This window comes from Solanum pennellii, chromosome 6, assembly GCF_001406875.1.
Source record: "Solanum pennellii chromosome 6, SPENNV200".
Lineage (NCBI taxonomy): Eukaryota > Viridiplantae > Streptophyta > Magnoliopsida > Solanales > Solanaceae > Solanum > Solanum pennellii.
This window is the reverse complement of record NC_028642.1, coordinates 53,682,421-53,707,267: the sequence shown is the minus strand read 5'-3', so window position 1 is coordinate 53,707,267 and position 24,847 is coordinate 53,682,421. Positions and strand designations below refer to the sequence as shown.

The 24,847-nt window shown below is 30.8% G+C and overlaps 2 protein-coding genes across 5 annotated transcripts; one reads left to right on the top strand and one right to left on the bottom strand.

The window, feature by feature from the left end:
- Positions 1–11,437: 11,437 nt before the first annotated feature.
- Positions 11,438–15,136, top strand: LOC107021118 (rhamnogalacturonan I rhamnosyltransferase 1-like). Its single transcript, XM_015221716.2, has 8 exons — positions 11,438–12,347; positions 12,813–12,880; positions 13,007–13,095; positions 13,200–13,365; positions 13,456–13,745; positions 13,827–14,031; positions 14,125–14,282; positions 14,508–15,136. Exons 1-8 carry the CDS (start codon positions 12,080–12,082, stop codon positions 14,746–14,748), a joined length of 1,485 nt encoding a protein of 494 aa, XP_015077202.1. The 5' UTR covers positions 11,438–12,079; the 3' UTR covers positions 14,749–15,136.
- A 3,703-nt stretch (positions 15,137–18,839) lies between these two features.
- Positions 18,840–24,410, bottom strand: LOC107021064 (transcription factor BIM1-like). 4 transcript variants are annotated; one of them, XM_015221644.2, is made up of 12 exons: positions 24,159–24,410; positions 23,787–24,073; positions 23,588–23,656; positions 21,936–22,289; positions 21,603–21,717; positions 21,380–21,507; positions 21,188–21,308; positions 20,768–20,837; positions 20,596–20,688; positions 19,655–20,097; positions 19,324–19,453; positions 18,840–19,239 (listed from the first exon to the last, which is right to left on the bottom strand). In XM_015221644.2, exons 2-12 carry the CDS (start codon positions 23,821–23,823, stop codon positions 19,138–19,140), a joined length of 1,662 nt encoding a protein of 553 aa, XP_015077130.1. In that variant the 5' UTR covers positions 23,824–24,073; positions 24,159–24,410; the 3' UTR covers positions 18,840–19,137. The 4 variants fall into 4 exon arrangements, with proteins under 4 accessions (XP_015077130.1, XP_015077132.1, XP_015077133.1 ...); XM_015221646.2 differs by having other exon boundaries at positions 21,188–21,296; XM_015221647.2 differs by having other exon boundaries at positions 21,188–21,284.
- Positions 24,411–24,847: the final 437 nt, after the last annotated feature.

Genomic DNA, 24,847 nt, shown 5'->3' with positions numbered 1-24,847 from the left:
TTAAGTAGATTATTGGTCTAGTAGTGAAGACCAAAATATACTAGTGAGTTGTGATTAGGGGCAAATGTTCACATGTTGCTGAGAATTGGTGGGGGCTCATAAAAATATTAGGCCATTAATTTGGTAATTGTCCACATCCCCCACCCCCAAACCCTATCCCACCCCCACTCACAAAACAATTCCGCACTCGACCAATTTCATAGGATATTTGTTACTTCTCGCCTACTTATGTTAGGAAAGATGAGAAGAATCACCTAATATTTTTTGTCTCTACTGAGTTTTGATAGGACAAATGAGAAGAACCGATTAGTATTTTTCTGGTCTTGAATCTGAACCTTTAGGATTTTCAGTCACTTCATTGACTACTGCGTTACGCCCTCGGATGCCACTGTTTTCTATTTTCTCCGTCCTAGAATAAGTGATGTTTTTAGTCTAGGCTTTAGACATATCCATTAAGAAATTACTCCTAATTTCTTTTTTAAAAAAATAAGAGGGTTTTTACTAACTTATTGCTGATAAAAGAAAAGCTAATTAATAGTCGTTGATTATATAAAGAAAGGTAATTTTAAAAGAATAATATAGTCCCTTCTTGAAATTTTAAAACATCACTTATTTTGAAAGAGGGTAAAGAAATATCTATTTGAGATATTTAACTTATAGTTTAAATTTTACACATTCTTAGTATAAGTAAGTTTTAAGGATGATTATATTTCGGATTCGGTTCTCTTCCATTACCTTTTCTCTCCAATTCGTAATGTGCACCTCTAGATAAGCGATACGTGTCTTATTAACAAATATCATAACCATAGTTAAGTCAACTAATTTTAGAAAACTACTCTCTAAATTTGATAAAAATCACAATATATTCCATACAAAAGTTAATGTTTATTAATATCATTAATTTCATCTTGTATTTTTATACGTAAATATTAAAGTTTATGATAATGTAATAAGAGAACTTAAAGGTGGAATTTTAGTCATTTTTCCATAATTTTATGTACTAGTAAACTTTATTCTTGAAATATTATACTACGTTGAGAAACCAAAAAAAAAATGAAGAATTATTAATGTTGAAAAAAAACTATAAAATAAAAGAAACAGAAACAAACAAAAATAATAAATAAAAAGATAAAAGGTTTTGGAATTAAACGATATCAAAATTATTCCAAAGAGAAAATGTAGTTATTTTACGTTTGAAGGAAAAAAATATAGTTTTCTTAAAATATTCTTTTATATTCATTTTTTTGGGAAATAAAAAAATATTATTTTAAATACAAATGTTTTTGAAGATTATTATTTATTACATCAGATTTTGTGTAATTACACCCATTTTCCTTGATATTAAACTTACCTTTCTTATTATGATTTTCTTTCAACAATTCTTTAAATCTATTTATTACCAATAAATATAACTGTCAATTTTACCCTTTATTGATAGTTTTTAATTAATTTCTTCTATTTAATGAGTAGTTGAGTACTATCTAGATATCTTACTCGATAAATTAATTCAACGAAATTTACTTGTTTTTTTTTCTTTAATTCTTTTAAAAGCATTTTTATTTTTACCATTGACACATTCCAAGATGAAAGACCAATAGAATCAAGTGATTATGACAGAAAAATCTCAGTATGACGATGAGAAAAAAACCAAAAAAAAAAAAAAAACATGAGCAGTAAGTGACATTTCTTGTTTCAACAGAAACCCAATATGCTTTTCAACTTCTTATATTTGTTCTTCCTTTTTTTTTATTATATAAAGAAATTACTAAGTAAAATGTTTCGATAGTACTCAAAAGGAAATTAATTATATCAAGAAAGGGGAAAACTATTGGTTATATATATGTTCAAAATAGTTGTTATAAAAAAAAGTGAAGTAAGCGTAATATCATAAATTATCAGAAAGGTTAGTGTGATGGAGCAAAACCTGAAAAAGGTATTTGAAATTATACCTAACTTTTATAATATCACGTAATTCAAATTACATTTACAAGTAAGCCTCTTTGAAAATGAATACTCCTTTAAGAATTTGTCTAAATTCGAAATAAGTTTTTTCACAATTCTAGTGTATTTTAAGTTGTTACAACAAGTCATTTTTGTTATTCCCTAAATTACCAAATTAGACTTAAGGTTGAAAATGCCCTTGGATATAATCTTTACTAGGTGTGGCATCTTAATGGTCTATGAAGTAGACGAATAATGAATATCAAGAGATTTGTACTTCTTTGTGTAGACATGAAAAATATATAATGTAAGTATAACCGATGTGCGTGTGAATTGGCCCCATAGTACTATTGTATTGAAAAATTTTATAGTACAATGTTAATGCATACTCTTATGTGAAAATGGTAAGATGTAAAATTCTATTGAATTTTGTACAGAAATAGGATCATATTGGATTGTTTGTGAGAGAAGCAAAAATAGGGTACTCTCATACATCTCTATCTTTAGAGATTTGGAAAGATATTTTATGAGAATTGATTTGGGTCCTCAACTCTGAATGGGTTGCTTGTGAGTTGTGACTTGTGTGTAAATGCCCAAAATGCAAGTCATTTTCCAATAAACAAACAACCTTGTGATGTTGGCCCCCCCCCTTAAGGTCTAGTCGGTTGGAGTGATGACATCCCCTTTTCAATGAGGGGTCCTTTCTATATTTCTAGACCTACCCCATTATATATATACTCTCCGGTTCTCGATTTACGTCACATATTTTTTTTAGTTTATCGTAGAAAGAATGTGATCATTTTTTTATAATTGTAAGCAAATTCATCTTTTAGTGCACAAGGGGTGGCCTAATGGCCAATGAAGTTAGTTGAGCACCATGAAGTTTTAAGTTCCAGAGACAAATAATAGGTGATTTATTCTGATTTTGTTTTAGCCCTGACAGACATAAATTAAATACCTCATAGATGTTTGCTAGTGGGAGGATAACAATCGAGGTGCTCTCAAGATAGCTCAGACAATTCTCCTACTCCCTTATATATATATACTCCATTGATTCTAATTTATGTGGCATATTTTTTTTTTGTTTCAAAAAGAATGTATTGAAGAACGAATAATGTCCTACATTGAATGATGAATTGATGAATGGTCTCCTAATATGGTTCGGACAATTCTTTTTCTTTTAGTAGCTCTTGGGTGTGCAAGTTAGGCTCAAGACCTAATTTACATGATATCAGAGTACGAACCATCTCACCTAATGTTAAGCCCCCAAATTGAAACGGTCCACGCACCAGATCTATGCCCGACACTAGGTGTTAAAAAATGAATAAAAATCTAGTATTAATGATTAAATTAACAAAATGCGATAACCTTCTTATAATTGTAAATAATCCTAACTTTAAAAATTCTTAATAAAATGATTTATAGTCAGTACTTAAATGATAGTAAAAAAATATATTATTTTAAACCATAAATCTCAAAATTTCTTATTTCATTTTTATATTTTATATCAAGTCAAATGATACGACATAGAACCGAGGAGTGTATATACTGGTCCCAAAGACAATTGCCCAACAGAAGCATTTTAGGCTTTTGTGGACATCAAATGTACTGGTAAATCATACCTTAATGTCCACTTGGTATTATGTACTGTTTACAGGTCCAAAAAAATTATCCACACAGGACCATCACATGCAATTTAAGTCATAAAGATTTTATTTGTCAAAACCGACTGACGCTCTGATATTTATGCAATCAGATCATTTATAATCAAATTGAATCGTAATACATAATTCATTAAAAATTTGATATAAATATAGTAATGAACAATTATTAATTAAAGGGTAAATTTCGTGTGAAAAAATAATTTACAATTTATTTTATCTTGAATAAATATGAATCAAATATCTTAATTTCGTATTATAATTTTTTAAACGGAATGCTTTTCTCTGTCAGAATATATAAGGGGGGAAAAGAAATAATGAGAAAATTTGTGTAATATAAGTAAATTTATAAATGTACATGCAGTGTAGAAGAACCTAGATAGGATAATTAGTAAATGCTTTTAATTACTGGTTACATTTTTTCCCCATTAATTATTTTTGTTTCTTGCAATAATGGTAAGACCACATTAGTTATTACTGTTGGGATAATATTAAAAAAAAAAAAAAAAGGATGTCGTTGTTTGTTCTATTTGCCTAATTAATAATAGTTATAAATATAATTAATTAACGTCATGTTCCTATAAGTAGAGTGTAGTGGTAACATGGCCCCTATGTTTAAAAAATGATTTTAGGTTTAATTCAAATCTAAAAATTAGCTTTTAAAATTTATCTATTGAATTTGTTGGTTCATACTTTGCACAAACAATAATAAGGGGACTTATCTAGCACCGTGTTACTGTCTTCGTGAGAAATAATTATTTAACCTCATACAAAAATCTAAAGAAATTAAATTTACAGCACTTTGCGATACGAACAATATAAGACCGAAGACCCAACATTAGACAACTCTAATATTATATTAGAGAAATAGGTATAACCAATGAATTGTTTATTTTATACCATTTTTCAAGTTTTATATATAAGAAATCATAAGGTAACTAAAGAAAAAATCACATAAGTGATGATTATCGAATCATTCGTGATAGCCCATCACAAAAAAAAAAAGAAAAAAAGAACCAAATTTAGAAATTTTGTTATTTATAAGTGGAACTATCGAAGAAGACTAACACTTGAAAAAATATGATAAATTATCAATAATTTGAAATAATTTTTTGTACTCCGATTTTAGATCAAGTAAACATTTATTTCATAATAATATACCAGAGAAAAATCGACTAACTTAATTTATATTTGCAGTGTATCAGCTGAAAATCAAACATATTTGTTTTATCTTTAGTCCCAACAGATAATTTTTGAATCCTCAATGTATAACATTATTATTTTTATTTTTATTGGGGAAATGCACAATCATTGGCTAAAACTTGGTACTTGGTATTAACATGGGCCTCTCCACTGAGCCCAATGCAGAATTACTACTGTACTTGGGCTTTTCGAACATACATTCAGGCCTAGCCCATAGAAGAAAGCCCAGTATATACTAACGTCATACAAGTCGTGATTGGGCTGACAAGAGCTATTGGGCCGAGAACGAACAATAGGATTAGGTTAATTTGATATTCGGATTGAGTAGTGGGCATGAAACGGTTCCAACAAAAAGGGTAGAGATATGTGATTTAGAAATTATGTAAATTGTTGAGAAAAATGTCTAGTCCTCTCATCATCCCCTTTCTTTGTGTTTTACATCTCATCCCTTTCTTCTTAGCGTATTCTTCAATTCTCTTTTAGTTCTTAAATTCCTTTGTAATTTTAATTACGAGTTAACTAATAGATTTATCGGTTGTTTGAATTTGAATTGGGTTGGTCTTATTATTGGGTTTGTTACAGTAGATTTTAAGATTTCAAATATTAAAATTTGATTAGATTTTGAAAATATATTCTTCAAACTAGTTTTTGGGACTTCCAGTCACAAAAGTGCATTGTTTTTTGTTAAATAAAATGTATGTTCAAACACAATTTTAATAATTCAATTTTTTTAATTTGAACTTCAAAATCTATGATCAATCGAAATGTACAGTTCAAGTCTCCGTAACAACTCTATCCACTTAATAATGTGACTAAAAATTTGCATACATGACCATCGATTATACATCTGATTAGACTGAAATTTCTCATTAATTTGATGTTACACTTAGTAGTTGGTCTATCAACTTAATTATGTGAAGATAAATTTGCATACATGACCATTAATTATATCTGATTAATTTTCTCCTTAAAATTTGATATACACTAAAGGTAGTTGGGCTATCAAAACTTGCTGTTCTTTTAATTTTTGTAGATATAAGTGAAGAGTTCAACGTTGCTTTCAATTGCAGGATTTGAAAGTTTGGAATTTTAAATTATTTTTACTAGAGATTTAGAAGTTAATATAAATATATATATTTTATTTTTTTAATACAAATATAAACTCTACAAAAAAGCTGATGGATTCATTCGAACCAATAAACCCGATCCATACGTCCTATAAAACTATAGGTCAAATTATAATAATAAAAAGTACCTTTTGCATGAATGACACTTAAAACAAATTATGTTCATTCTTTGCAATGAGAAAAGGGACACAGTTTGATTACGAGTTCGGCGAGGGGTGGTGGGGTGGGATACCGACACACTATCGGGTGGAAATAAAACTCAATAGCATGTTCAATCAAGTTTTTAATAATTAAATGAAAAAAGTATTTATTTTAAAATTTTTAGGGTTTATTTAAATATTTAAGAAAATAATTAATGTTTTTGAATGTAATGATAACAAAAAGAGAAAATTATATATAATAGCAAACTAATAATCAAAAATAAATAGAGTAGTTAGGGTTTGATTTAATTGTGCTCCATAGCAAACGTTTGCAAAAAATTGCCAGGCGTCTCTCTCCAAAATATCTCGCCCGCCACTCTCCTCCAATCTCTCGCTCACTTTCTCACTTTTTATACAAACACAAGTGTATAAAAATTGTTTCTAATTGTATAAAGCAGAGAAAATTGTATAAATACATATATTTTTGTTCCCCTCTCTCCCTCTTCCAGATCTCGCTCGCCACTCTCCCAAATCTCGCTCGCCACCCTCGCCTTTCTCACTTATACAAACATAAGCGAAATGTATAAATTGCGTTTCTGTTTGTATAAAGCGTGAGAAAATTATATATACACATGCAAGTACATATATTTTCGTCCTACACACTTATAATTATACAATAAAAATACTCCCCTGCCAGTTTCTTTTGCCTTTCTCTCTTTCTCGTTTATACAATTTTCAAATTGTATCTAATTTCTCTCTTTTTCGTTTTATACAATTCGATTCAATTGTATATTCCTTGTCAAGTCTCTTTTGCCTTTCTCTCTTTCTCATTTTATACAAATTCAAATTGTATATAATCGTTCTATACACCTATAATAATACAATTCATTTTATACAGTTCGTTTTTATACAGTTCTCTGTCCAAGTGTCTTTCTCTTTCTTATTTTATACACTTCGTTTTATACAATTTGCTTCAACTGTATATGTATAGCAAATTATACAGTTTCTATATTTGCTATGGAGCGTAATTATGCAAACTTTGCTATAGCATACAAGTATGAATTTTTTATTTGCTATATGTGAAAGTTGCCCTAACAAAAATTGTTTTTCATATACTATAAAAATAGAGTAATTTTCCCTCGTAATAGTTGGCCAAGCACAAAGAACGATTAACTCTAATTATATCGGTAATTAAATTTTACAAATTGATAAATCAAATTTAATTTTCACTCTCAATAGCTATCTTTTGGAAAATACTTGTGACAATTTCTTTTTCTTTTTTTCTTTTACATATTTCAGAGGCTAAAAACACAATTGCATCAACAATTTAAAATGACTTTCTAAAAGTAAATTTTTAATTAAGTAATCATCGGAAAATGAGATATTCTCTCTCATTGTTGATGAAAATCTTTTGGGAGAAGTTTTTCCCATGTTATGATAAAATGAGTTTTGTTTCGAAAAAAGATACATAAAAGAATTTGAAAATTGAAATTATAAGAGGATACATTTTGGATACGAGAGTGCCGGTGCGGGTGGGATCCAAATGTGTGTATACCGACACAATTTTGTGGGGGGGAGAAATTTATTTAGGAATGAGATATTTAAAATTAAGATAAGAAAATAGCATATAATTGTATGTATTTTTTTTATATACAAAAACATTACTTATATTATAATTTAATCAGGGTCAACTATCATTCTGATGCCTATTAAATTAAAAACTAATAAAATGTGACGAAAAGAAATAAGATTTAATGAGGTTCAATAAAGCCAACAGAGAGAATTGTTTTTACGATACAAAAGAAAAAACAAAGATATAAGAACTCCAATTACAATTTTTTATAGAAAAGAGAATTAAAGTTTGAGATTTAAAATTTCGTTAATAACTGTAAATTAATTTTGTTAGGGATTTACAAAATTAATATTCATAAATGTTTCTTTCATTTCATATTAATTAAAAATATGAGATATTTTTCATTTTCCGAATTAACTTAATTATTCAATCTTCAAGACTATTTTTAAAATATTCTTTCAATTTTACTCTTCATTTCGATTTTTGATACGATGAGTTCAATAAATTTGACAATAATTAATAAGCATAAAAATGGAAAACTATATTAATTTACGTCTTAATCTACTTTTCTTAAAGAGTGTGAAATACCTCAAAAACTCAACTAATATAAAATAAAGGAAATATTTAATTAATTTTCTAATACAAATATAAAATCTGTAAAAAAAATTATTAAATTCATTCGAACCCATAAGCCCCACCTAACTCGCCTATGAGGTCCAGGCTTCACAATATTAGCAAATAATAACAAGATTCCGGTTTGAGTGGCGCATGCACTATATGATCGCACAAGAATTAGAGGTGCGTTGCTATTCAAATCTGTCACGGCATAGCATGTTATAGTTAGGGTCTTTTTTAATTGGATTAGAGGCGGACCACGGTGTCATCCACATTTATTTATCGTCGAAAAATTATATTATATAATTAGAATGAAAATATTTTATTTTATATATTACATATTTAAGTTATTAACCACAGCTTCTATATAATTTTATTTTTTATATTTTAACATTTTTAAGTGAAATTTTAGCTTCACCACTAAATCGTATTTATAAATAAAATAATTAAATAATATATTTTGAAACATAACATAACAAGATTTATAGCCCAATAATTTTAGATGCCTTAAAATAATTAATACTTGAGATATTCACACGTTTAAATCTCACCAATAATATTATTCACTACACTCTCCGTAAAATTTTTGATTCCATCATCGTCGGTGCGTGTCGACAGTCGACTATTTGAGTGGGTCCACTAATCTATCACCTTATACTTGGGCGATATGGAGGTTGTTCTACTATCATCTCACCCTGCCACGTGTAACCTTTATTTAATACTAATAAATAAATGGGCCATCCTGGATTATGAATTTTCATGGCCTTTTGCATTTCTTATTCATTTTCGACATTATATTTGTGTTTTTTTTTCCTATTTTGTTTTTTTTAATGTTTCTTCTTTTTTATTTCTTCCTTCAAAGAGATTACGAGTATGTTTGGATTGATTTTTTTAAAATAGCTTTTAAATTAAAAATAAAAAGTAGAAGAGATTACTTTTGGTTTTTGACAGAACTTAAGTTTTAATATGTTTATACATAATTGTGTATATATACATATATTACACACACACAATTATATGACATATATACAAACACAATTAGCCTCTCTTCTCTGTCTTTCAATTTCACTGGCCTCTCTCCTCCCTCTCCTAATTTCTCTCGCCAAAATATGCAAATATATATGTATATTAGTTGCACATATATAATTATTTGACAGATTTACATATACAATTTGTCGTTCTCCAGTCTTTGTCCTCTCTCGCTTGCCTCCTTCTTCCCTCTTCCAATCTTGCTCGTCTTTCTCCTCCATCTTCCAATCTCACTCGCTACATATATAAATATGTATGTATACGAGTTACATATATACAAGTCTTTGACAAATATACATATACAATTCACCTCTCTTCACTCTTTATCCTCTCCACTCTCTACCCTCTCTCACTCGCCTTTCTCCTCCTTTTTCCCAATCTCACGTCACTATCCTCTCTATAATATATAAGGGCGACTTGTAATGAACAAATTATAACTATGAAAAGTAATTAGGTTATTTTTTAGCGACTATCTGCAAAAGTTCCCCTTGTAAACTAATCCAAACCCTCTCTACATGCATTTGAAGTTGAATTTAACTTATATAACCCCCTAAAAAAAGATAAACATTTAATTGATTTAACTTTATAGATAAAAAGAAAATATTCCATCTTTGTCGTGGTAACAAACGGCTATCTGACGATGGAAATGGAAATGGAAATCACTAAAGTGAACCAAAAACAATGGATAATTCTCATTTGTTGATTATTGCACGCACTAGAGTAGAAAAAGAAGCACAGACAAAAAACAGAGCTTAAACATGAGGAGAATGTGGTAGTTAAGAAAGGCATCATGTATAAATGTATTTGAGATAAGTGTAAAAAATGCATCTAAGGTATTCACTTTTTTGAGTTTCACATCTAAACTAGTGAAAGTGTGAGTTTTCATGCCTAAACTATCATTTTTTAGGTATAAAATTCAAACTTTCAATAGTATAGGTATGAAACTAAAACTTTCAATAGTTTAGGTATGGACTCAAAAAAAAAAAGGTATAGTTTGAATGTGTTTTTGACACTAATGTCAGTGTATTTTTTAATTTGACTTTACTTAGTATGTCGTGCATAAATTACAAATACATTTAAATTTATAACAAGAATAAGCAAACACATGTATGACACATAAATACGTAGAATACACTCACACTAAATTGTATTTTATCATGTAAGATACTTATTATTAATATGTAAAATTATATAATAACGAAGAATGATACAATTTAATCAAACGCTATATCTAAAAAAAATATTTGGACTCTTCAAATATAATTTAATCATGTAAATTTAAATAAATAAAATCCTTTATTCTAACAAAAAAACCTATAATATCACTCTCTTTTAAATATACACGAATTAAACTTCATTCCGATATAATAATCTATAAAAGCTAAACAGGATAGAAAAAACATGCTAGATAAGCCTAACATCACAAGCACACATAAAAAAGATTTTACGAGGATATCGAATTCAAAATCACATTTGGGATACCATCTACGATTCTACTGTACCAATTCGTCCGCTCCTCCTGTATGTAGAGTACATGTTAATAATTTCGTTTAATAACAGTTATTCATTATATTAAAAATAATTTTTTAATTATATTTATTTAATTTAAAAAATTAAAAAATATTTTATTTTTTATGTCTATTTTATTCTTTCAATTAAATATTATATATCATCTGACATATTTTTCAAAACATTATATTTAATAAAGTCAAAGGATAACATAATAACATTAGCTTATTATTTATTGTTTCTTATAGGGTCTGCCAAGCTGAGTGGCGGAGTCACCTTATAGTTAGGGGTTCATTTGAACTTTTTGGGTGAAAATTATATTACTTATACATGGTTGAAATATGTATAGTAGTTGTCAAACCTCTTTCAGCTATTTTGTATATATATTTCTTCATATTTTGAACTCTTTATTGAAAATCTAATTTGCCACCGATGTCAAGTTAATTATGGATAACTATCGTTAGATTAACGTAGGGGAGTACTTAACTGCGGTTAATACATATTTTAATATTAATTTTTCTCATTTATTAAAACCATAATAAACATCAATATCCACATAAAAAGATCACTTTTGGCATGTCACAACTACCCCACTCTCCAAGGGTTAAACCCGATCCATATATTATGACCGCTTCACTCCATTATAAACCGACCCAACTGTATAGTCATTTCTCTCTCTTTTTTTCCCTTTCTCCTCAAATTTCTTTTTTCCCTCTCCGGTCACCGGCTTTTCAACATTCCGGCAACATCACCGCCGTCCTGACACCAACTCCTCTAGATATCCCCACGTATTCGACATTCATTGCTAGTCAGTGTATTTTATTGACTTCTCCTTTTTTAAAAAATTCAAAATTATTGTGATTCGCTTCCCTGATCAGTTAAAGATTGCCGCATTTTGTAGAATATACTTGTAAGGTGCGAAAGAGTTAGGGATTTTTCTTCTCTTCATCGAAACAATCGTCTTTGGAAGGTTTCAGAATCCAAGTTTTGCTCAAGTTTCTGAAAGAGAAATTTTCTCATTGACGTTCGGGTTTCTATATTTTTGTAACTCCTTATCTTCTTTCTTCAACTTTTTTTTTATAAAAACATTTCTGGGTATCAAAAAAAGTAGGATTTTGATTGATTTGGATCCTACATTACCCAAAAAAAGTGACTTTTTTTTTTTGGTATATTGATTGTTTGTGATGAGTGATTGAGCAATACAAATAAGTAATACAACTTGTGAGTTGAATAGTAAGGGAAAATGTACTGAGAAAGTAGGGGTGGGGGAATTTGGGCATAATGGGGCTAAAAGTAACAGCTTTAGCAGAAAGTCGTTTGGAAAAACTAAAAAGTTCTATGTCATCCAAGTCTAGAATGAAGTTATGGATGATAAGGATCACAACATCAGTGCTTATATGGATTTGCTTAGTTCAATTAACGATATTGGGAGAGACTTGGGGTCCTAGAGTTTTAAAAGGTTGGCCTCCTTGTCTTTCTCACGAATCAGCTGCAGTACTGGCTGTTAAATCGTCGTCTGAGGTTCCTGCCAGAGTTCTTCCACCAAAGAGTAAGTATAAGTTTTTTCACAGGCGTGTGTGTGCCTTTATGTTTTTTCTTCACCTACTTTGGTTGACAACTTAGAGATCATGTTGCTTGTTGTGTCATAGGATTAATAGGAAACATCAAAATGGGGTCTTTTTCGTGGAAATATGAAATAATTTATGAGTATAGGTTAATGCCATTTATGGATATTGTAGTTGGAGGCCTTGTAATAAAAGGTAGATTCACATAATATTGTGTTAATTATAATCTGTTTACTTTTGTAGACGGTAGTTTCATTGGTTGAGTTGTTGGCTTGGTATTTTAGTTAAAATCATAATACACTACGTGGTCTAATTCAAGTTAATCCAACTTTTAGTGACCCTTATTCCAAAACAAAGTTGTTGGAAGTTCCCGGTCGAATTTAGAGCTATTGACTTCATTTGAAGAGTCTGTCAGACTGACTGATGTTATGATTATTTGTGTGAATCAGGGGTTTACAGGAATAATGGTTACCTCATGGTTTCATGCAATGGTGGGCTTAATCAAATGCGGTCAGCGGTTAGTAGCTTGCTTTAGATCAATCAGTACATACCACATACAAATGTAATTAATTTAGACAAGTGTTGTGAATTTGACTTGTGAGATGATTTTGTCACTTGTTTTTCCCCCTCGTCCTTGTTGCAGATATGTGATATGGTTGCTATAGCAAGATATTTGAATGTGACTCTTATTGTTCCCGAGCTGGATAAAACCTCTTTTTGGGCTGATCCAAGGTGTGTCCACTCAATTATCTTGAATTTTTGTCTTTCAAATTACTGAATTCTTTTTTTAGAAAGAAAAAATGGCGATTTTTATTAACAAAGTTTTTTATTTGCAGTGAATTTCAAGACATATTTGATGTTGATCACTTCATAATGTCCTTGAGAGATGAAGTTCGAATATTGAAGGAGCTACCTCCAAGACTAAAGAGGAGGGTAGAGTTAGGAGTGACTCATACTATGGCTCCTATTAGTTGGTCTGACATTTCCTACTACCATAATCAGGTTTGTGGTTTTCTGCTAAATGGTATTTTGTTATTGCTATTAACTCTCGCATCCTTCTCCAGTATAATGATGATCATTTTTTGAATACAGATTCTTCCCTTAATTCAGCAGTATAAAGTAGTTCACTTGAACAGGACTGATGCTCGGCTTGCCAATAATGGACAACCTATGGAAGTTCAAAAGCTACGATGCAGAGTTAATTTTGGTGCATTGAAATTCACCCCTCAAATTGAAGAGTTGGGTAGAAAGGTTGTCAGAATACTTAGGCAAGAGGGTCCATTTATGGTTCTGCACCTGAGATACGAAATGGATATGTTAGCTTTCTCTGGCTGTACTCAGGGATGCAAGCAGGAGGAGGTGGAAGAGTTAACAAGAATGAGGTGAAGTTAAATCCTTGTATTCCTTGTTGGCTTTAACCATCCTTCGTTCATTGGCTGATTAATTAACATTTTTTCCTGTAGATATGCTTATCCATGGTGGAAAGAAAAAATCATAAATTCAGATTTGAAAAGAAGAGATGGTCTGTGTCCTTTGACACCTGAGGAAACTGCTCTTACTTTAAGGGCATTGGACATTGATCCTAGTATTCAAGTGTACATTGCAGCTGGAGAGATTTATGGTGGAGAAAGGAGAATGGCTAGTCTTGCTGCAGCTTATCCTAATTTGGTAGTTAGAAAGTTCTAGTTAATTCTTAAGCTTCTGAATATGCTGGCTGAATATTGCAGACTCACCATTTGCACCGGCTTTATTTTCTAATAGGTAAGGAAGGAGACACTACTCGAGCCCTCTGAGCTGAGGTTCTTTCAAAATCACTCCTCCCAAATGGCAGCATTAGACTATCTTGTTTCCTTGGAGAGCGATATCTTTGTTCCTACATATGATGGAAACATGGCCAAAGTTGTTGAAGGACATCGCAGGTACTCTCTTTTGATAAATCGTGGTTAGCATATTGGAACGACGACTTCATATTCTAAATAGTTGTTACTTGCTTTTAGAAATTTAATTTGCAAAATTTTAAGAGCCATGAAAGAATCTCCCTGTGGTGTCACACCTCACATTCTTTCTATATGCACATTACACATAGTGTACAGTTGGTTTGGTGGTTTTGGTACAAATTTCATTTAATCTGAATGTCCACTCAGATATCTTGGATACAAGAAAACTATCTTGTTAGACAGAAAGCATCTGGTGGATTTAATAGACCAACATAATGCTGGATCATTGACATGGGATGAGTTCTCTACCGCTGTTAAGGAAGCTCACGCTGAACGTATGGGCAAGCCAACAAAGAGATTGGTCATTCAAGACAGACCTAAAGAGGAGGATTATTTTTACTCCAACCCATGGGAGTGCTTAAAACCATCTTATGAGGATGAACTTTAAGCAGCATGTAAATTATGATGGTGGTAACATTGCATTATATGAGAAGTACTTCCGCGCACTGACATATTTGGAGGACATACTTGTCAACACTCGATAACATTGTGCTGCATTTTGCTTCTGAGGACGACTGTTGCAGTAAAGGCGCGATACACTTGAAATCCTGAGATCCTCAGAAGCATTTGGAAAAGGGTTTATATTAAAATGTTCTTTGTTTTCCTTTCAGAAACTCAATAATTGAATACATGTATAGAAAACTGTCCTGCCATTGCAAGGATATATTATCAATGGCAGTATACACAAAAGGGTAAAACATAGATTTGTTTTGCCAGGACTGTTGGATTTGTCAAATTTAAAGTTCCACTCAATACCACACTAGTTGACTCACTCAGTCTCCTCCATTCTTTTCTACGTACATACTACTCTCTCCGGACTTCACTTGCTGAGATGTTGTGTGCTATATTTAACGATATCATTGAGGTTATTCACTCCTTCTCTCATGATCTTTGTGTGTATAATGTCACATTGACATAATTAGTGATCATATAAGATTAGACAAAATATATATATACAAGCTGATTCGGATACTAGAAAGTTCAAAACTTGAGTGTTATTATTTTAATAGAAGTGCAATTATCTTAACCTTAAATAGACTGTTTAATTTTATGGCTGAAATAAGAGTACAATTATTTTAATAAAAGCACTTTACAACCCATTGGCATTAAAAGAAAAAAGGTTGAAAGAACACAAAAGGCAACCAGATAAAAAGACGTTTGTTTTTTTTTTCTTTTTCCTCTTTTAATATTTGTCGTCAAATGAGTAATCATTATGATTAATAATTTAACATGTAGGGTGGATAAAAATTTTATTTTCTTGAAGAAAAACAAAAATAAAGTATTTAGTATCCATATAATAATAGTAATAATAATTTAAAAAAGAAGAAGAGAGAGGTACATATAATTTTAATATTTGAGAGGGCCCTAATTCGTAAACACCAAAGCAAAGTAACTTTCAGTACTTAATCTCCACTAAATTATTATTAATTATCCTGATGTTAGCACTTAAATATTCCTTCAAACACTAATGCTTTAGTGCTAATTATTAAAAAGGTCATTATTTGCTTAATCTTCAACTGGCAGTGGATCTATTCAACCAAATTTCAAGTACCAAAGAATGAGAAAATGAAATTTGTGAATCAAAATTTAATCCTCCCTACTAATATCAGTTGAACACAAAGGATTAAAAAATTAATAAGAGAAACGACGATAATACATACAAGTTTAAAATGTCCTATATGGTCGTACTCCCTGTTTTATTTTAATTATTTTATTTCTCAATTAACTAAGTTTACTATTATACTTTTATTTAGTGTTTTCTTGTCAATAAATAAACTTAATTAATTACGTAATTTTTCTATGTTAAAAAATATATATTTTCAAGGTTAATAACTTTCAAATGGTAAAATAAAAAGAATAATTGATCTTGTGTAATGACAAAAGAGTACTCCATCTGTCATCTTTTAATTGTCACATTAGCTTTTCAAAAGTCATTTTGATTAATTTCAAAGTTAAATTAGATTACATTAATTTGATGTTTTAAACAGAAAATTGAGATATTCAAAATCTCTATAAAAAATGCTATAAATTATAATTTTCGCATATTAATATGATTAAAAAATATATTATAAAATAAGATTATAACAATTAAAACTGAACGAAAAAATATTAAAACTATTTATTTATTTTGAATAAAGACAACATATAAATAAAAACTACGTAGATTAATTATTGAGATCTTCCCTGAAATTGTCGTACTTTAAAAATCGAAAGGCAATCCCAAGAAAGAGATAACAATTATTTAAGTGTTATTAATCTTATCATCATTGAAGGATCCAAAATAAAAGCAAACCTCGAGGCAGGAATCTTAATTGATGATGAAAAGAATTTAATTTTCCTTCATACTCACTCTGTTTCATTTTCTTTTTTAAAAATATTTATCAAAAATATATTTTATTAATTATCCTTAAAAATATAAATAATACTGCAGATACATGTATTTAATTATAAGAATAATATTTTTAAAATATTAAATTTTTTTCTTTATTTGCTATATGAACAAATAAAAAAAAATTATATTATTAATAAAGGATCAAATAAAATAAAACGGATAAAGTAATTGTCAATTGCTGAGTGCATTCAACTCTTTATGTTTGAGTCTACTTATTAATCAATGCAAGCATGAATCTAGGTTTCTCCACTTCCAGATATACCCTCACATTTTATAGCTGCAATTATTTCATTTTTCAATTTAAAATAAGAGAAAGTGAAAAGGCAAAATAACGAGAAAAATAATAAAAAGCAAAAAATGACACTTTATTAAGTAAGATTTTAATAGTCCCTTAAATATATTTTTGCACATTTCGATCTTCTAAATTTGTCATACGTTATTTTTTTTTGTACGTCAAACATATAACAAAAATTGATTGTCTTATTAAATAAATGACGTGTGAATCAAGAAAGAAAACTTATCAATATATATATATATAGAACTTAAATCAATTGAAGATATTAGAGGTAATTATGACATATAATTGATAACGAGTCATCACCGAACATGATAATGATGTTTTCGTATTAATTATGTACATATTATTTGATAGAATAAAATAATATAAATTTGGGAAAAATAAATTAATATAAATTTCAAGGAACCCATCCTATTTTACTTTTTTTTTTAAAAAAAATTTCTCCATATCTCTTACTATTGTTATCATTTATTAGCATTTCTTCTTTTTAAAAATGGAGAAGGGAATTGGCAAAGCAGAAAAAATGTTGGGCTAATTAACACTTGTATTAGATAGAACCTGGGCTTCCTTATAATGGGCAGAAAAAGAACAAGTAAAATAGATTGCGTTGATTTACACAAATGTTCTTTTTTAAGCCATCATTTAGTTTTTGACCGTATTTGTAACAATTGTGAAAATATAATCTATGTTCATATATTTCTCAACCTTACATATGTAACATTAGATTATCGTCTAACGTATGTAATAACTTATAAAAATTTAAACAGTAGACTAATTTTCTCATAAGATCTTCAATTTGATCCATAATGATCTTTAGACCATGATTGAAAAGATTTTTTTAAGTTACACGAAAAATAAAAACTGGATCTTTGTTCTAAACAAATCTTCCGAAAAAGACAACTGGTAAAAATTGCATATTCTTTAACCATGGAAAAAGTAAAATGTGAAAATATAAGATACATGTCATGTATTTATTTGAGTCCGAAGTCTAAAGGTATAAAATATTAACAAAAATTCCAAAACGGTATATAAAATTTTATATTAATCAAAACGGTAAAATCGCTAGAATAACAGCGATTTTCTCCACCGGAAAAAGCAAAATCGCTGCTACTGCAGTGATTTTGCAAAATGTAACTTTTTTTCAAAAAAAAAATTTCAAATTGCTATCTAGGCAGCGATTCTCAATTTTTTTTTTTTAAAAAAAATTTCTTTTAGAAAATCGCTGTCTAGGCGGCGATTTCCATTTTTAAAAAAAATAGCGATTTTAAAATTTTTTTTTTAAAGAAAATCACTATTTTTTTTAAAAAATGGAAATCGCTACCTACACAGCGATTTTCTAAACAAAAAATTTTTTTTTTTAAAAATTGAAAATCGTTGCCTAGGTAGCGATTTAAATTTTTTTTTTAAAAAAAATTACATTTTGCAAAATCGCTGCAGTAGCAGCGATTTTGCTTTTTCGGTGGAGGAAATCACTGTTGTTCCAGCGATTTCGCCGTTTTGGTTAATATAAAATTTTATATACCGTTTTAAAATTTTTGTTAATATTTTATATCCTTTAGACTCCGGACTCCTATTTATTTGGTCGAATGCAAACACAGAATATATATGGACATACGAAAAACAGTGGCCACTGTTCCAAAATCCACCCCTTCCTCTGGTGCAAGTTTATAGCTACAAAAATAAAAGATAAAACGAAAAAAAAAAAGAAGAAGAAATGATTACACAAATCTAAAATACTTTACATTACATGGATAGGCCATATATTAAGCTACTCTACAAAGACACTTCAAACGGAATAAATGGAAGCATTGTATTAAAAAGCAGCTTCTCAACATGAGCATGGAAGCCTCAATAGTGATTCATGATTTCTTGATAGTTCACTACAAGTAATAAATATCGAATTCTGTGCATCCAAATAATCGAAAAGGAAAAGAAAATGCATTACATTTACAGTAGCTTATGATCTGATAAGGGGAGATTTTCTGTACCAGATGTATACATGAATATCCCTTCAGAACCAGAAGGGGAAGGAAATTTTTTAAGTTGAATAAATTGCAAAAGAATACTTTTGTGTGTTAAATTTGGTTTTAACTTGTTTTGAGCCGTTTGAAGGCATGGACAGACTCCTCTCTTGTGCTTGTATCAATGAATAGTGGAGTTGGTTGATTTCTTGAGGAAATGTTGTCACCCTGGGAATTGTGTCAAAGTTAAGGTTGTTAATTACTTCTGCTTAAGTACTAGAATATTACTGGAACTAAAAGAATCCCGGGTACCTTAAAATTGGATGTTGAAGCATTTGATCTATCATCAGCTCTTTTGGCGAGATCAATTTGCACTGACATGTTGGCTTGTGACAAGTCTACTCCGGAACTCTGCAATGCTTGTTTCAGTGTGTTCATCAATCTGCCAAACACCAAAATATACTTTAGTCAAGTCTCCACTAATGTGAGTATATACAGTGGAAAGGAAAGCACAGATAATACAATATTCAGAAGATGATAGGTTTTAATTAGAGTGCAAAATTACGTTGTAGTGAAGGGATAAAACGAAGTACAAAATTATGTGATGCATGAGCTAGAACAACACAGACCAGAGAATTCTTACCTTTGAGAATAGACACTGGAGATGCTGAGCGTACCACTTTCTGTAGAAACCTCTTGACCTTTTAGCTTGTCATTTGTAACAGCATAATTAGCCATATTCAATCTGCTTGATGGACATTGAGGCTGAGATTTCAGTTCCAACGAGCCAGCATCAGGTGCCAGTATTGACTTTAGCGATGCTATGCTAGTATGCCCACCAAACGGAAATGTGCTTGGTTGCATACAAAGTGTTGCGGCCCTGTTTGGCAATTCAGACAGAAAACTGCTTTCTTTCACACTGGAAGTTCTGTTTGGCTCCTGTGTCTGTTCAGTGACAGGCCCTGTAGCAGAGATTCCAATTTTGTTCTCGTCAAACTTTGCAGCACGTATAAGTGCAGGACTAGATGCACTGTTTGTGCCTTGAGAATGATCAATGAAACCTTGAGCCATACTATGGCACTTATTCTGCTTTCATGAAATAAGAATAGTCATTGATTGTGTTGTTGAATGCACTAAATAGGCATCTTACATGGATGTGCAGCTATTTACAGATTAAAAGAAAATATATCCTTTCCTTTCTGACTGTATACATTATCACTGTATATACAGTAGGTAAGTAGAGAACTTCAACCACCATATTTCAAAGTCAAATCCCATAAGGTACCTTATTTACTCCAAAAGCCAGATAGACGGTCTTGTACACACAAGCAAGGTAATATTCCAAATAAATCTCTCCAATCATCTAGCATACGCTGACTAAACAATGCATCTCCTACTTAGACTCTTGATAATTTGTCAGTAGTGGACCAACCCCTACATCTCAATGTACAGTATTATAAATTTTGATTCACTTGCCCTAACTAATATGAAGATACAAGTCTGAAGGCATTTCAAAGCAAGGATTAGATAAGACTAAATACCTAAAGAAAGTAAACAAAACAATGAGAAAGACCAAGAAATTACCCAAGGTAATGTTGAAGGTTGACTATCCAAACTTTGGTAGGATCCCTCATATTTGTGCACTTTCTCTTGTAGGAATTGAATATATTCAATAACCTACAAAAAAGAATTTACTTATCCAATCTACAGTTTATATGATAAACAGAGTACTTGACCATATATGACATTCAAGTACCTCCAGCAAGAATGATGCTTTATCTCTCTTCTGGTCACTGTGAGGGATGATCTCTCTCAACTTCAGAAATCTGATTAAAAAGTTCCAAAGGTAATGGTTCAATTTTCATTGACAATCATGTTGTTCGACTGTTCACAAGTCCGGTTACACAGTAAAAGATTGACAGAACCAAGACTAGTATTGGTTCAGCAAAGGAATTAGAATGTTCCAACTAACATATGACATCTAGACAGAGATAGCTTCTGCCTCAAATAAGAGGCTAGAAAAAACTGAGTGAAGAGTGTGCTAGTCAATGCATAAATACTTGGAAGTCAGATCATACTAACATTCCCCTTCCCACAGGCCACAAAGTAATAGTCACTATGTCAAAAACTTTTCCTTTTCTTTTCTCGAAACTCTAAATTAGGGTTGTAAACATGCCTGTCATTGATCTTGCTTCTTCTTCTTTGCTCTGTTGCTGAGTGCTTCGAGCGTGGAGTATTTGGCTTCTGATCACTGCTTTTCCCATCGACTTTTACTGATAAATTGCCTATACAATTAGCTGTCCTTCTGTTATAAATGACAGATTCAGAGTACTGAGAAACGCAACTGTCAGACTTATGCAAGACAAACCTCTGGATGGTGAAGGTGACTCTTTCTTAACAACAAATTCTTCTTCTTCGTCATCATCATCTTCCTGTGCATTCTTAGCCGATGTTATCATATGTATGAAACTCTGATTCTCCATTGCTGATGGTTGCCTGCATTGTATTTTGAATAGTTAGAACTGGAATTATAAGCACAAATCATCAAGACAAATAAGAAGCATTCATATGAATGGAAGCAAGTCACTGACTGAGGAGATGAGTGTGAGCTCAAAGTTGCAGTGTTATGATTATGATTTGAAGAAAATTGTGATTGCCGTTCTAATGATGTCGTACATTTCCCTCCTCCAATGTTTAAACCTGCTTCTGTCAAGCACATAACAAATGTTAACTGGAGCTGAAGTCTTCAGGCTTCTCTCTTTGGATAATACTATAGTGATGTTAATGGAACCCAAGAGGAGAATTAAAGGTGTCCTTCAGAAATGATTGTTAGCAGGAGACTCTTATCAGATGATTGCCATTCACAAAGTTTTAACATTAAAGAAAAACACGGAGTACGAAGAAACCAAGAAATGAAAATATACCTCTTACGACATGTCTATCTCCAGCGAGATTCTCCTTCTCAGTCTTTCCCTTCTTCATGGCAGATTCATTCCATAGTGCAAAACCACTTCCTGAGTAAGAACTGCAGTTTGAGTTTCTATCGTCTCTATCTGTACTGCTAGTTTGTGTAACAGCAAATGAGTTTGCTTCTGGCTTTGGAAACCTTTGCTGTGAATAAGAAATGCTATATGTGCCAATGCCACCAGGAAGAATATGTTCTGCTGATGGAGGCGGCTTTTCTATAGCCTCTACCTCAACTTTATTTTCTTCTTTCCCAACAGTCTTCCTTGCTTGTTCTATAGGATGAAAGAAATCATGAGTTTTTAGGTGGCCACCTGCATGACAGCCATGGCAAATGAGAATCAAATAAAGCACTAGAAGACACAATTATCCAAGTAAAAATCATGCACAATCCTTGAATAGGCAAATCAAAAGGGAAGTAGAATCTGGCAAGAGCGGTCCACTATTTTTCAATCTTTCCTTTTTCCTATTTGTTTCTTTCTAATCCCAGTATATTTCAAGATTCAAATTGAGCAACAGACAGAGTCCTTGAATTAATGTCACAAAAAACCAGAAAAACAACGGAAAGTTAGGTGGCAAACAACGACAGCAACATACCCACCATAATCCCATAAGTGGGGTCTAAGGAGGGTGGGGTGTATGCAGCTCAGTAGCAACATCAAATAATTCAATAATCGAAGCAATGGAAACAACATGTACTAAACTATAATACTTACACGGAAAACTAGACTACACTCCACTACCTAATAAAAGAAAATTACTTAGAAGAGCAACAACGGATGAATTTACCTCATATTCCATATTTTTTGTATCATTCGTTTTCACTCAACAAAAAAATCAACTTTTACCATAACATTGCATTTAAATCATTAAAACAATATTTGAAAATATAATTTAACAGAAATAAAAATGACTTGTGCTTATGCGTGACAGAGTGGGGAAGTCATTTTCCCCCCTTTTGTAACCAAACATCAAAAAGGAATTCCACAAAGAAAACAGATTCCTCCTGAAAAAAAGTTCTTCTCCCAAAACGTAGCCTACGCAAAGTAATTAACAATTTTGTTATGGTTTGTTCTTCTATCAATCCAATTCTTTTTAAAACCTCAACTTCCTACATCTGTTCTTCTTTTTTTTTTTTTTTAAAAAAAAAGAAGCTAAAACCTACTCATTTCATCAGCTTGCTACATTGTAGAGAAGGGCCGGAGCATTCAATATACATGATTCAGCAATGTCAGCCAATCTCAGTCAAGGCCCACCAAAGCTGATAGTCCAGGTCCACGCATGTAATAATCAGCATTAGGGTCACGGGTGTAGTAATTGCAACTCGTGGTTATACATTTGACAAATCTTTAATTTAAAATCTCAATATTTAAAACTTTATTTACTTTTTTAAATTTTATTTCGATTAAAATAAGACAAGTAAATAGAGACTAGGGAACAGGGAGTACCACTTTTAAACAGTAAAGCAGAATTGCGTAAATGTGTGAGGTAAAACGAAGTTATATCTTAAAGATACAATCACAACAAACACATGTGCACCAAACAAAACCAATAAAACTGTAACAACCAAATTTTTTTTTCCTAAAAAATGACTCTTCGATCGGAAAAGTACCTTGAGAAGGTCTTGGATCTTGTTCAATTGGTGAATATAGTGAAAGAAAATCATGCGTCGTCTTCCTCCCTGCCAAACAAAAAATTTACACATGGAAATCTAAAATCAGACCAGTAGCTACTTTTTTCCTTCAGGTATAAGATTATATATTTAAAATTCAGATTGTTTTTGGCATAAACAAAATAAGTTCAACGATTACCTTCTGTTCCAAAAGGCCTGGATTGAGGTAACTCCATTCAAATCAGAATTATGTGTTTCAAATAAACAAAAGCTACTAAAATGCAGCAGAATTCAACTGAATTTCGAAAAGTTGTTGCGTAATTCAACAACTTCAAACCCAAACCTCTTCTAGTTCCAAACAGATCTGCCTCCAACAGGGGATTTGAGGCACATCAGAAACCGAAACTTGAAACTAACTACGTCTCAATCTCAAACAAATAATCCTTTTTGAAAAAACAGGGATGATGCAAGTTTATTCCACCAAATCTGTGAATCAAAATTCAACTGAATTATGCAAGAAAAAACGTATGGAATACCGAATAAGGAAGATCCAGAACGAGAAAACACGTACTTGTGATATGATTTGGTGGTGTAAAATGCATAATTCTCCTTAGATTTCGTTGTAAAAACTGAAAACAGAACTGCGTAATGATAAAGTTGATCGAAACACTGAACTTTTTGAAAGGATTAATGGTAGGGCCTTGTCTTGATTAACGCAAACGACGAACAAACACCCGCCGGATTGGTTGCTTCCTTAAATACGAAAAGAAAAAAAAAAGAGTAAAAAGAAAATGGGTCTCACAGATCAGAGGATTCTCTCTATTCGTCTTTGGTGTGAGATGTTTTAAAGGTTCGTTGTCGTTGTCTGTTACAAATACTAACTCCGTTATAATTAACGTCGTTTAGGTAACAGTAACGTCAATGCGGCAGTCTGACGGCGTTGGATTCAGTAGAGGAAAGGTACCAGTGGGGGCAAGCTAATTGGTGTAATGGAACTATAATTTCAGTTTAAGTAATCTCGTTTGTATAATTTGTAGGTATATTTCTATATAATTGAATTATTTTTATATTAATTTAAAATAATAAATTTATATAAAATCAAATATCTATCTGAACTTTAAATAGTTATACAAATTATATAAACATATAAATCATACAAACTTGAAATGGTAATTCATTTAAATTATGAAAAATTATATATAATAGTAAATAATTAATTCATATTAAATGTAATAACCATAGTTTGATTTAATTGTACCC

Excerpts from the sequence above, each read along its gene's own strand:
- LOC107021118 (XM_015221716.2), top strand. The coding sequence starts at position 12,080 with ATGGGGCTAAAAGTAACAGCTTTAGCAGAAAGTCGTTTGGAAAAACTA. Across the intron at positions 13,096-13,199 it reads TCTTTTTGGGCTGATCCAAG|TGAATTTCAAGACATATTTG; the intron begins GTGTGTCCACTC and ends TTTTATTTGCAG. Across the intron at positions 14,283-14,507 it reads GTTGTTGAAGGACATCGCAG|ATATCTTGGATACAAGAAAA; the intron begins GTACTCTCTTTT and ends ATGTCCACTCAG.
- LOC107021064 (XM_015221644.2), bottom strand. The coding sequence starts at position 23,823 with ATGGAGTTACCTCAATCCAGGCCTTTTGGAACAGAAG. Across the intron at positions 21,508-21,602 it reads AGCTCACACTCATCTCCTCA|GCAACCATCAGCAATGGAGA; the intron begins GTCAGTGACTTG and ends AATACAATGCAG. Across the intron at positions 21,309-21,379 it reads GTCACCTTCACCATCCAGAG|CTAATTGTATAGGCAATTTA; the intron begins GTTTGTCTTGCA and ends ACAGAAGGACAG.